Source organism: Cucurbita pepo, chromosome 19 (assembly GCF_057944985.1).
Source record: "Cucurbita pepo subsp. pepo isolate OVF chromosome 19, ASM5794498v1, whole genome shotgun sequence".
Taxonomy (NCBI): domain Eukaryota; kingdom Viridiplantae; phylum Streptophyta; class Magnoliopsida; order Cucurbitales; family Cucurbitaceae; genus Cucurbita; species Cucurbita pepo.
In genome coordinates, this window is record NC_141816.1 from 11,266,381 (window position 1) to 11,278,830 (window position 12,450).

The 12,450-nt window shown below is 36.6% G+C and overlaps 3 protein-coding genes across 4 annotated transcripts; 1 reads left to right on the forward strand and 2 right to left on the reverse strand.

The window, feature by feature from the left end:
- Nucleotides 1-891: 891 nt before the first annotated feature.
- Nucleotides 892-2,490, reverse strand: LOC111781945 (putative F-box protein At1g65770). Its single transcript, XM_023662688.2, has one exon. The coding sequence runs from the start codon at nt 2,452-2,454 to the stop codon at nt 1,198-1,200; it is 1,257 nt and encodes a 418-aa protein (XP_023518456.2). The 5' UTR covers nt 2,455-2,490; the 3' UTR covers nt 892-1,197.
- Nucleotides 2,491-3,947: 1,457 nt separating this feature from the next.
- LOC111780954 (protein S-acyltransferase 10) lies at nt 3,948-9,217 on the forward strand. Of its 2 annotated transcripts, XM_087119828.1 has the most exons (11): nt 3,949-4,194; nt 4,430-4,544; nt 5,172-5,246; nt 5,363-5,425; nt 5,561-5,695; nt 6,368-6,401; nt 7,322-7,431; nt 8,116-8,202; nt 8,390-8,473; nt 8,573-8,638; nt 8,784-9,217. In XM_087119828.1, exons 1-11 carry the CDS (start codon nt 4,107-4,109, stop codon nt 8,953-8,955), a joined length of 1,029 nt encoding a protein of 342 aa, XP_086975954.1. In that variant the 5' UTR covers nt 3,949-4,106; the 3' UTR covers nt 8,956-9,217. The 2 variants fall into 2 exon arrangements, with proteins under 2 accessions (XP_086975955.1, XP_086975954.1); XM_087119829.1 differs by lacking the exon at nt 5,172-5,246 and having other exon boundaries at nt 3,948-4,194.
- Nucleotides 9,218-10,311: 1,094 nt separating this feature from the next.
- On the reverse strand, nt 10,312-12,437 carry LOC111781639 (uncharacterized). The gene is made up of 6 exons (XM_023662330.2): nt 12,276-12,437; nt 11,998-12,130; nt 11,813-11,916; nt 11,562-11,733; nt 11,193-11,333; nt 10,312-11,110 (listed from the first exon to the last, which is right to left on the reverse strand). Exons 1-6 carry the CDS (start codon nt 12,353-12,355, stop codon nt 10,535-10,537), a joined length of 1,206 nt encoding a protein of 401 aa, XP_023518098.2. The 5' UTR covers nt 12,356-12,437; the 3' UTR covers nt 10,312-10,534.
- Nucleotides 12,438-12,450: the final 13 nt, after the last annotated feature.

A 12,450-nucleotide genomic window follows, 5' to 3' on the forward strand; every position in this document is an offset into this window, starting at 1 on the left:
TCAATGTCGCTCCTTTAAGGCTTCCTTGCTCAATGTCGCTCCTTTAAGGCTTCCTTGCTCAATGTCGCTCCTTTAAGGCTTCCTTGCTCAATGTCGCTCCTTTAAGGCTTCCTTGCTCAATGTCGCTCCTTTAAGGCTTCCTTGCTCAATGTCGCTCCTTTAAGGCTTCCTTGCTCAATGTCGCTCCTTTAAGGCTTCCTTGCTCAATGTCGCTCCTTTAAGGCTTCCTTGCTCAATGTCGCTCCTTTAAGGCTTCCTTGCTCAATGTCGCTCAAGCCCATAACAGATATTGTATCTTTAGACTTTCAAGTTTCCCCGTTAAAACGTTAGACTTTTATTTATTTTTGTTCAGGTTTCCCCGTTAAAACGTTAGACTTTTATTTATTTTTGTTCAGGTTTCCCCGTTAAAACGTTAGACTTTTATTTATTTTTGTTCAGGTTTCCCCGTTAAAACGTTAGACTTTTATTTATTTTTGTTCAGGTTTCCCCGTTAAAACGTTAGACTTTTATTTATTTTTGTTCAGGTTTCCCCATTAAAACGTTAGACTTTTATTTATTTTTGTTCAGGTTTCCCCAAACGTTAGACTTTTATTTATTTTTGTTCAGGTTTCCCCGCCCCGGTTTTTAAAACCTAGTCATATCCCCTACCTCTCTCTGCCCTTGTTTTCTAAAACTTGTTAAAGACGAATTGGCTTAGCTCACTTGATAGTATCTCTCTAAAATCTTTTTTAGTTCAAATAATAAAACTGTTTAGAGCATATTTGGATTTTCAGTTCAAATAATATAATTGCTTAGTGCATATTTGGATTTTAAGGTAACAAACACTCTTCAATTATTTGTTTATTTCTCCTTTCTTTATGAAGACGGGTTTTCATTTTACCAATTCTGGGCTAAGTAGAAAGAATAATGAATTTATTCACTGAATCCTGACCCACACACCATTCCGATGGATCATTCTATCTCCTACCTACTACCAACTCTGCTCGGAGTTGCATAATTGAATGGCTGTCATGGAACATCCATCAATCTTTACATCAATCCAATCAGAAAATAAACAAAACAAAAGAATCCTACATGAAGCTATTTGAAACCCAGCAAAAGTGCCTAAATTGAAACACAAAACCAATTGGAAAGTGAACTTACAGTGGACTTCATTCATCTTGTTCATCTGTAAGTCTCGTGGATGATGAACTGATATCAGGCAGGCAGAGATGGCTCCCAATCCAGCCAAATCGGGGACGCCTTCAAAATCTGCAGACATGATTTCTGAATACTCCCTTTCTCAAGATTGAACACATGAGTGCCAAATCCACGCCCAAGGTCTGATCTCAAATCATGTGAAAAATATATGCAATTCCCTTCAGAACCTTCAACATCACCGCTTGAAACTGAGAAACCATCCGTCCCCAAAATGAACGCGTCATTCCCCAGATCCTTAACCTCCACCCATCTTCCCTGTTCTTCATCAAGCCTGTAGACCTTGAAATCGACTGCATTTGCTGTCGATATGCTACAGCACCACATACGAATATGAAACGAATTTGAATTCAATAAATCCAATAAACATGCCTTCCTTTCCACAAATCGATCCACTGCGTAAAGTTCGCCCCGACATACAACGAAATGTTTTAGGTCACCAGATTCACTCATTGGAGGAGCAATTTCAATAAATTTCATCGATGAATCAATTACGAAAACTCTTCCCGCTCTATTAACTGTGTAAATTTTTCCTTTGTGCATAATCACATCATCGTAAAGAGATTTGTGTTCGCCAATCCGCTGCCAGCAATTTCGCGCATTCTCATATTTCCTAAACGCTAACCTTCCTATACGGTCGATTCCTACAATAACGCAGTTCTTCACATCGAGGCAGGCAGATTGAGGCAACACTACAACCTTATCTACTGCCGAAACACTAGTGGTATAAAAATTAGTGAGTTCAGTAAAATACGATTTACCTACTTCCTCGATTCCAAAATCCAGAAAGTTCACTTCATTCACTTGGTTGCTGGAGAGGCATTGATAGTCCGAATAGATCGGGAGATGAAATCGCTTATCGGCGAGATTTGTGGTCTCGATCTTGGCTAACCAGCCCTTGGGAGAATCAGATTTATGTTGATCGAGAGGAATGAAACGATAGATTATCTTTCGGAAAAGTACAACCTCATGCTTTGAACGATGAAATAAGGGATCAGGGCGACTGCGAAGGGGAGGGGGAAGTGAAAGAGGAAAAATGGCGTTCACTTTCGGAAGAGAATCACGCCATAATCTACAGACGCTGCGAAATCGGAGAACGTCGATGTAGGTATGGAGATTCTTTCCGATCAGCGGCCATAGCTGTGGAGGAAGGTCGGACCACGGTACCTGAGATTCCTCCATTCGAGATTCCTCCATTCGATATTCCTCCATTCGAGATTCCTCCATTCGATATTCCTCCATTCGATATTCCTCCATTCGAGTGGTAGAATTGCTGTCGTTTCCTTCCGAGAAGAAGACTGAAATTTCTTAAAATTTAATCAAATCGATTCTTATTTTTATATATATTTTTTTTGATTTCAAAAATTTCTATTTTTAGATTTTGTTGACTAAACCCTTCTAAATCTGTGAATCTTTACGATATATCTAAATTTTATTATAAAATCTGTTATAAACTTATTTCCAATAATAAATTCAAAAATTCAAAAACCCTTCTAAATCTGTGAATCTTTACGATATATCTAAATTTTATTATAAAATCTGTTATAAACTTATTTCCAATAATAAATTCAAAAATTCAAAAACCCTTCTAAATCTGTGAATCTTTACGATATATCTAAATTTTATTATAAAATCTGTTATAAACTTATTTCGAATAATAAATTCAAAAATTCAAAAACTCTCATCTATCTAAAATTTAAAAAATTTTAAATTACTCCTTATAATTTAATAAAATCATAAAAATAAAACTCTGGCTAGATGAGCAAGACTCTCCGCAATGATATGATATTGTCCACTTTGAACATAAAGTCTCGTGCTTTACTTTGGACTTCCCCAAAAAGCCTAATGATAATGGAGTTAGTATTCCTCACTTATAAACCCATGATCATTCCCTAAATTAGTCGATGTGAGACTTCCATCATCCATATTTAAAATTTAAATACGATATTTAATAAACATTCATTTCCTTTTTATACATTACTATATTAATTATTTGCGCTATTAAAATAGTAAAATCATCCTATCCGTTCATTAGCTTCAACCTTAGTTTGTCCTCGAACCACATCTTATAGAAGAAATGTTTTGCTCTAATATTATCATTTTTCTAAATGTCTCGTGTATATAGGATTCAGACTATAATTTGAGACCCAAATTAGTAATTCGTATCATCGACATTCTTTTGCATCTCTTACGACATGACCACGTTATTTACTTATCTTAAAATATTAATAAAAAAACTATTATTATAAATCAACACGAGTTATTTTAGCATGTTTGAAATTTTTGTGATTGGGTCGTTGAAAAGAAATGTGTATTTCATTAATATGAATAGTAACGGGCAGTTTTAAACATTTCTTAATTGGTAAGACCACTGTAATTTCGAGCTAGTCCATTTTTTTATTTATCCTTCATTTACGTCGCATAAATATTTTTTCATAAGTCACATATAATTATCAATAAAAAAAAATTAAATATTAAAATTTTAAATTGAATCTTAAAATTTTGAAGTTATTATTAAGGGTGAGGATAAAATTGGATTTTCTCAAATTCTAAGGGCTAAAATTGTAATTTAAGCCTAAAGATATTAATTGAAATTTAGGGTTTAATGGAATGTAGTTAAAAATTAATTTGGCTTCTCAACTATTTAATAATGACTGGATCAATTATATATAATAATAATAATAAATAAATAAATAAATAAATAAATAAATAAATGAAAAAAGAAATTATAAAATTGGCTCATTGGAATTGAACACCGTTCTTACAGTTTCTCTTGCAGATTCAGTACAACAACTCTTACCTTCTCTTCTTCAATGGTAATTTCTGAGTAAACGGCGACAAAACTCTTCGAAAATTGCTCGCCGATAACGTTGATGTAAAATTGCCACCAGTTTTTTCATGGTTTGAAGATGATAATGGATGTTTGCCGCCCTCGCGACTTCTTGGATCGAACAATGGACCGATACGTTCGCCTTTTCCCCTGCCTCTCCGATCCTGGTACGTCTCGAAAACTTAACCTCTTTTTCAATCCATGGCAGACTTTTGGGGAACTGAAATGGGAACTGAGTAATGGATGCAGATTACTTGCGCTTTTTCCCATGTTTCTATGCTTTTTGGTTTCACTAATTTACCTTGTCTTATCTGAATTTTAGTTGAGCTTGATGCCTTCGTCGTTTTCTGCTGGTTCTTTCGTTTCTTATCATTATCTTCGTTTCTTACTCGTGGGTTTCAGCTCGGAGATCTTCATCGGGTTTAAAAGTAGCATTGGTGATGCTGCACCTGGTTTATGTTGGACTTCTCTTTGCATTCGACCGGCATTTGATTGAAGAAGCCGAAACTAGACCGTGGTATGTTGTTGTTTGCTCTTGGTTTGAGTTTTCTGTGTTCGAAATAATTTGGGTCAGCTACTACGTTTATCTTTCCAAGAAATACAGTGGCTGCTAGGTTTATTTTGTGAGTCTGCACTTGCTAATTGTCAACTTAACTTTTCTGGTGCATAAATTGGTTGGCATTATTTGTAAAGTGGAAACAATCTTTCAAGGTTGTTGTTAAGTTCTACAATGTTTGGAGTCATGAAATCCACAAAATATGAACACTTCAAGTAGGCATGACCTCGAAAATATTAGGCAGACAATTACTTGTCTCGTGGGTGGGTTATTTTGTTGAGAAATGTAAAATCTCAGTGTTCATTTGTAGCCCCGGGAGCTGATTTATGGTCAGATTATGCGTTCCTTTTGCTGTCTTCTTTTTATAAACTAATGTGTATGAAGTAATCAAGAGTCTTACCACAAATATTGGAATATCTAGACTTGTGAGAGGCCTTGGAGTATTTTCTAGTGGTTGCTCTGGTCTCAATTTATGGTAGCTAGGGTCGGTATTCAGATTATTTTGGTAAGTAGTTTAAAGTAGCTTCCTGTAATTGTTCCTGTCTTGGAAAAGTTTCAGACGTCTTTTTTTTTTCTCACAACTCTCAGGTACACAGCTTCATATTTGTTGCTTGTTGTCGCTACCCTCATTCAATACTTTTTAACATCATGTTCATCTCCTGGGTAATGGCAACTATCTTGTGCTTCATTGAGAGCTCTTGTTATATTAAGTAATGATATTTTACTTTGCAGGAAAAATTGACTACTTTTTCTTCCTTTTCTCCCTTTTTTCTTCTTAGCTATGTACTTGATGCAATGAGGGCTTCTAATGAGAAAGATATTGCTTTTCGAAAGGCATCAAAGTACGTTTTATCACCTTGATTGTAAAAGTATTTAATTCGTATCTTATTCTCGGTACTTAGTGAGAGAATAACCAATAAATATGATGTGAATTTAAATTTTCTTAATATATTTGTTTTCTAAATGTTTAAGCAAAGACAACCTGCTTCAAGCAAAAATGTAGATGTGGTTGTTACTATAGACCGGAACCAGGTTGGAAAAAATGTTCAGGGAGATTTAACATCGTGGACAAAGATGGTGATGGACATGTACCCGCCTGGAACATCTCCTAGGTAACTTCTTTACTTGCTTTAAGAACAACGTTTTCGTTCTTTTTTTCACTAGAAACATAAATCATTTCATGGATGTATGACATAGATTAAAAAAAAAAAAAAAAAAAAAAAGTCCTATTAGAGATAATTATCTAAGAAAATGTGGACATTCCTTTCCAGCCAGAGCTTCTAGGAAAAAACATCAGTGAAGTTGCACCACAAAATCTTGAACATGACATGGTCATTTGCAGAGGCCATATCTTCATATTTAATTGAACTTGTTGAATTCATTTGTGTTCAAATTGAATATGGTAAAGATGACTACAATTTTGCTGGATTGTCAGAACTAGTTTGTTTGGCTTTTCAGAAGCTTATGTTTTGTTTCAAAACTCTGATAAATAAAGATTGATTTGGGACAAGTTTTGCCATCGGACATGGTTTCTTAGCAATTTACTTTTCATTTCTGTTATTTTGAGAAATTAAACCAGCAACTGTTTAAATAGCTCTCAATTTGATATCTATGCCAAAATGACCACTTTTACCTGGGGCTAAAGGAATACAATGCCTTAACCACTCCATACTTGCAAAAAATCTATACTTTAAGTGTCCACAATTCCAATAGAATATGAGGAAAGTATTCATGTACGTGAAGTTGAGGAAAATTGTAATTGCTGTTTTTTCTTTGTTTTGCAGAAATTTTACTTGCTCCTATTGTCATGTTGAGCAGGTACTTTATACCATGTCATATTTACTCAGAATTGTTGTGTGATTCTCCATCATTGCTTCAATCAAGAAACTTGCATGGCCATAGTCTTGCATTTTCTTTTTTTTAAAAGAAGGCTGTATAGAAGTTGTTTTGAAATATTTGTTTAGGAGTTGCTTAGAAAAATATTGGGTGGCTATGAACTTTTTTATTATTATTATTTTTTTTTTAATTTTTTTTTTTTAACAAAAAACACCATTTACATGTTAAAGACATTATACACTTCAAATCATTAATCACAAGCCTATGAATGTAGAAACAAAAACACTTTTGCTTATTCTAAACAGTATGTTATTTACAAAAATTAGTTTAAAAGAAAACCTAGAGAATACTACTCTTAGCAAACAATTACCATAACATGTTTTCACTAAATTTTAATCCTACAAAGCATGTTGTTGATTTTCAGCCGCCCCTAAACTTTTCACGTTGATTAATTTTTATTATTCTTTGGTTGACTAATCTCATCTCTATGAAAATTAACTCTGCAAAGAATCTTCAGAATATTTACGCTAGTCACCTATGAGTTTTCTCTTTCTTTGGTGAGGGTAACATTATGATAGTAATAGCACACCAGATAGATGGTACCAAAAGAAATAATTGGTATGGAATTGAATTGGAAAGTTAGTGAATGAAATCTTTCGAAACTTCCTGTTCATTTAAGTTGCAAAAATATGAAGCTAATGAAGTAAAACATATGCAGCGGTGCTGAGACGTGAACTGTTTATAAAAATAATAAATGTGTTTGCTATTGCTTCTGTAAATTCTTTAAATGAACAGTTTAGTTTGGATTGCCGCTAATCCACATCTTGTATGCTTCTTATTTATCTAGTTGTAGTCTTCAACTTCTTTTTCATTAGTCCCCTTTTTTCCTTGTATATTTGCAGCCTCCGCGAACAAAGCATTGCCATGATTGTGATCGATGTGTACTTCAGTTTGATCATCACTGTGTTTGGCTTGGGACATGTATTGGCCAGGGCAATCATTGTCGATTCTGGTGGGTTTAAAAATTTGAGGTGTGACAAATAGTCAACTTCATATAAATTGATTGTTTTGGTTGGTACTTTTTGTCGAATTTGCTGTGCATCACTTTAGCTGTTTTTTTATATAATATGGATTGCATGATGCATTGATGTAAAATGTCGTTCGTTTAAGTTCTGATTCACTACAAGATTTGGTATATTGTGAAAAGCCTCGGGTTCAACTAGATAGTTATGGGGTAAACAAAATTCATTGGCTTCAAGAGATATTGAATTTTCCACAAGTTTCTGAACCATCAGATGTTAGTATTAGTAGACGCTCCACGATGTTGAACTAAATGCATAGTAAACGTTTAGTGGACAGTTGTGCACCAAGAAATGATTTGCTAAAGAATCATATCCTCTATATGATTATTGGTTATTTTTGTTATCTGCCTTATTCTGTGTGATATGATTTTGTTCAGTTCTTCAATCTGATTGTGTATGTCAAGATGATTATTGAAATTGTATGTATTTGATGATATGATTAAGGTGCACAAATTGTTCCAAGTTCCTACCAATCGAATATTATTTCTACAACTACTATTATTGCTATAGCTCTTCAATTTGACTGTTAAAATATACTGTTTACTGTGCTTTTATTTTTCTTGGAAATTTTCAAGATATTACCCTTACAAAGGATAGTTTTACTCACAACGTAGGTGGTACATTTTTGAGGAGACAACTTTATGCTTGTGGACTGGCATCTTGTTCATTTCATACCTCAAGGCTGATATAGTGCGGGCATGGTATGGTACCCTTACGACGCTTCTAATTCGATAAGATCCATTAGCTACTGTTGTAGTATTTCATGGTTAATTTCATTACCATATCATCAAAGATGATGATAAAGTAGAATGAAAAGTTTAGCTATCTCAAACCATGAACTTATCAATTGATGCTGAAGAGAAAGATCTTTGAATGGTTTATTGTCAGGTGGAATGCTGCCATTGTCATTATGCTGCTGATTACTTTGTCGATTGCCTTGATCTTTCTACTACTCTTGCTTCTATTTCATAGGTACTGCTGATTACCCCCATGCTTAAGCAGTCTTGAACTAACATCTTAATGTAGTAGTTATGACCCATGACTTAGTTACGATAATGTTTCGTTCTGCAGCTATCTTGTTCTTACAAATCAGACTACGTACGAACTCGTGAGACGTAGGCGAATCTTTTACTTAAGGTTAGCTCATTTCTTTCATTTCATTCTCGTGATTACCTCCATTCTAATTTGTGTTGCACATTATCCATGAATGACATGTTATGCACCAGACTTCCAAGAACATTTACATTTAGTAGCAATGACAAGCCAGTTTGGTTATTTGCAGGGGCATTCCTGAAAGAGTTTTTCCCTTCAGCAAAGGAGTTTGCCATAATTTGTATGATTTCTGCTGTCATAGAAGCGTCTATCAATTGGAGCCCCTACCGTCGGTTCAAGCATTGGAAGAGAGATCGAGGCCGTACACATGTTCGGATCTCTTGCGATGTAGATGCTGCTGATTTATAAGGCCATACGATGTGTGGACATCACGAGGTGTAGATGCTGCTGATTTGTTACAGTGTACCATTTCCTTAACATTCTTTCATGTTCTTACTAGGTTGTGGTGGTTGGTGTGGGTAGAAGGTTCCATGTTCTCACTAGGTTGTGGTGTTTATTCCCCCCTTGAAATAGCTGCAGCTTTATTAGCTTAGGAAAACCTTGTTTCTTCTGGTGTAAAATGGTCTGCGGTGGTGAAATAGATGCTTTATGATTCTGTTAAAACTTTGCCCCCATTTTTTATATTTTTCCTTTCGAGCTTTCCTTTAAGGTTTTTAAAACACGTCTTTTTGGGAGATTTTCATACCTGATAAAGAATGCTTTGCTTCATTCTCCTCTATAACTGATGTGGGATTTCACAATCCACCCCTCTTCGGGGCCCAGTGTCCTCACTTGTACTCGTTCCCTTCTCTAATCAATGTGGAGCCCAATGTCCTTGTTGGCAACCGTCTCGTGTCCACTTCCTTAATGACTTACCTTTTTTTGCTAGCACATCGTCCAGTGTCTGACTCTAATAGCATTTGTAATAACTCAAATTCACTGCCAGTGTCTGACTCTGATAGCATTTGTAATAACTCAAACTCACTGTCCAGTGTCTGCCTCTCATAGCATTTGTAACAGCTCAAACCCACTGTCCAGTGTCTGACTCTGATAACATTTGTAATAATTCAAACTCACTGTCCAGTGTCTGATTCTGATAGCATTTGTAATAACTCAAACTCACTGTCCAGTGTCTAGCATTTGTAATAATTCAAACTCACTGCCCAGTGTCTGACTCTGATAGCATTTGTAATAACTCAAACTCACTGTCCAGAGTCAGACTCTGATAGCATTTGTAATAGCTGTTCAGAGTCTGACTCTGATAGCATTTGTAACAGCTCAAATCCACTGTCCAGTGTCTGACTCTGATAGCATTTGTAACAGCTCAAATCGCATTTGTAACAGCTCAAACCCACAGCTTAGTGTCTAACTCTGATAGCATTTGTAACTGTTCAAACCCACTGCCCAGTGTCGGACTCTGATAGCATTTGTAACAGCTTAAACCCACCGTTAGCAGATACTGTTCTCTTTGGGCTCTTTCGGGCACCCTCTAAAGATTTTTAAAACGACTCTTTTAGAGGGAGGTTTCCACTTTCCTTGGGCTTTCTCTTTCGGGCACCCTCTCAAGATTTTTAAAACGATTGTTTTAGAACCGATGTGAGATCTTGTAATATCAAATAACGTACTTGAACTTCAAAACAAAAACTTACAGTAAAACTTACATTTCTCAACTAAAAATGTCATAACAAAATGAAGAAATAATCTAATTGATCCTGATGTTCATCAACCAATCCTATTCCTTCTTGCATATTATGATCAGCCAAATCAGGATACAACAGATGTTCTACATATAATGCTTTCTGATCTTCCCAAAAATAACAAAAACAAATTGTATTCTCTGATCTTTATACAGTATTTGATGATATTAGGTAGTGTAACAACTAACAAATGAATCTGAAACTCCTGGTTTATTTGAATGCAACTCAATGAAGCTCGCTCTCATCAAGTTCTACTGTGCTTGAGAGCTTCAAAGCGAGCAGCAAGTGTGTCATAATCAGGCAGTTTGGGGTGAACACGAGACGAAGGTACTGGTGGAGGATTCCGATCAGGAGGTCGATGAACACCTCCGCCATCTTCATTGTCCATTCGAGTTTCTTCTTCACAATCCGATTCGTCAAACTTTATATCTGTAGGATTATAGCTATATCTCCTGTAAGCCATCTCATGATCTGTGTTATTCCTGGCCTCCTCATTCTTCAGAGAGCGGCACCTGCCTAAGCTCTGAGGGCCTCCAAATCCAAGATCTAACCCCGAGTCTCGAACATCTCGATTCGAGTCTTTGTTAGCCAAATAGGCAGCTGCCTGTGCAGCAGCAATCGCTTGCTTGGCTGCTTTTGCAGCAGCTTCTGCAGCTGATGCTGTATCTTGAAAGTGCATACTTTCATCCTCTCTACTGTTTGTCAAATGGTTGATATTCCCTCCTTGCCTTTCAATTGGAGCATTATCTCCAGCAGATTGCCTTGCTGCTACAGGCTTCACAGGTACACTAGCAGCGCTAACGAACGTCCGAGGCCCGTCCTGTTCGAACGACAATCGAAAACATCGTTAGCACAACAAATTAACCATCAGAGGATAGCAAGAGCGGGAGAATAGAACAGACAATAAGTTCTTCAGGAGGCTTTAGCAGCTCTTTCTCAGATTCTGTTGTGTCCCATTCAATCTGGTGCTCCTTAGCTATCTCCTTCATGATTGTAAGCTTGACTTGACCGGTTGGTGTTCGAACCGAGAGCTTGTCAATGAGCTGTAAGCAAATGCATACAATTCAATATAACATGTCGAGGATTATCGATCATGGGTTTAAGTAAGGAACACTATCTCTATTGGTACGAGACCTTTTTGAAAAACTCAAAGCACAACCACGAGAGTTTAAGCTCAAAGTGGACAATATTATACCATTGTGTAGAGTCGTGATTCCTAACAGTATAATCCTAGGAAACGTAATGGATCGAGAAGTAGATAACGTGGTTACCAGCCGATTCACTCCACAATTTGGCCTAAGATCAGTGGCAGCAGAGACAAAATCCTTCCCATATTTCTTCTCAAAAACATTCCTAAGAGCAGAAAGTTCTGGTATTTCCGAGCATCTGGGAGTTGCAAAGATCAAACTAGCAACCCCTTCTTTTAGATCTGCCGGACATTCCCTGCAGCAATTGATACCAACATCACAAGAACATCCATTCATTAAGAACTCATTATTACCATATTTCTACACAAATTTACCTTTGTTTTGCTATAATTGACAGTCTAGAAACAATTAACTCGCAGAAGAGTTCAATAATCTCGTTCGCCGCCAGAACATTCTGTTCTCTGATCACATGTTCCACCTGCAAAAACGAGCTAAATTTCAGACAAGGAGATATATATTGTCCAAAAAAACGTCAATTTTAACGAAGATAGAGAATGACCCGAATACGAGCGGTGGCGTCCTGACCAGACTGAAGTAGCAGAGCAATGTCCCGTCTCATCTGCTTCACCACCGCCTCTCGCTTGTTCCTCAGCAGCTTTATCCTCGCCACCGCCATTTTCGCCGCTGTTTTGCTGTCGGAAAACCCCATAAACAAGAAGAAAACAAAAACCCATTTCTCAGAAGCTTCTCATTACGCCCCCAAATCAATTGCTTCATTTTTCCCACATTTTAAACCAAAAGGGTTTGTAACAAAACATAAAATCGAAAACCCATTACCATTTGGAGGTGTTGAAGCCACGGCGGAGGAGGGAGATGAACTGCTTGACGATCTCGACGGAACGAGCGGCGGCGGTCATGGCCGGAGAAAACAAAAGGGGCAACGAAGAAGAAGAAGAAGAAGAAGAAGAAGAAAGTGAAACGGTCTTGTAAGAGAAGGGGGAGGGACAGTGAG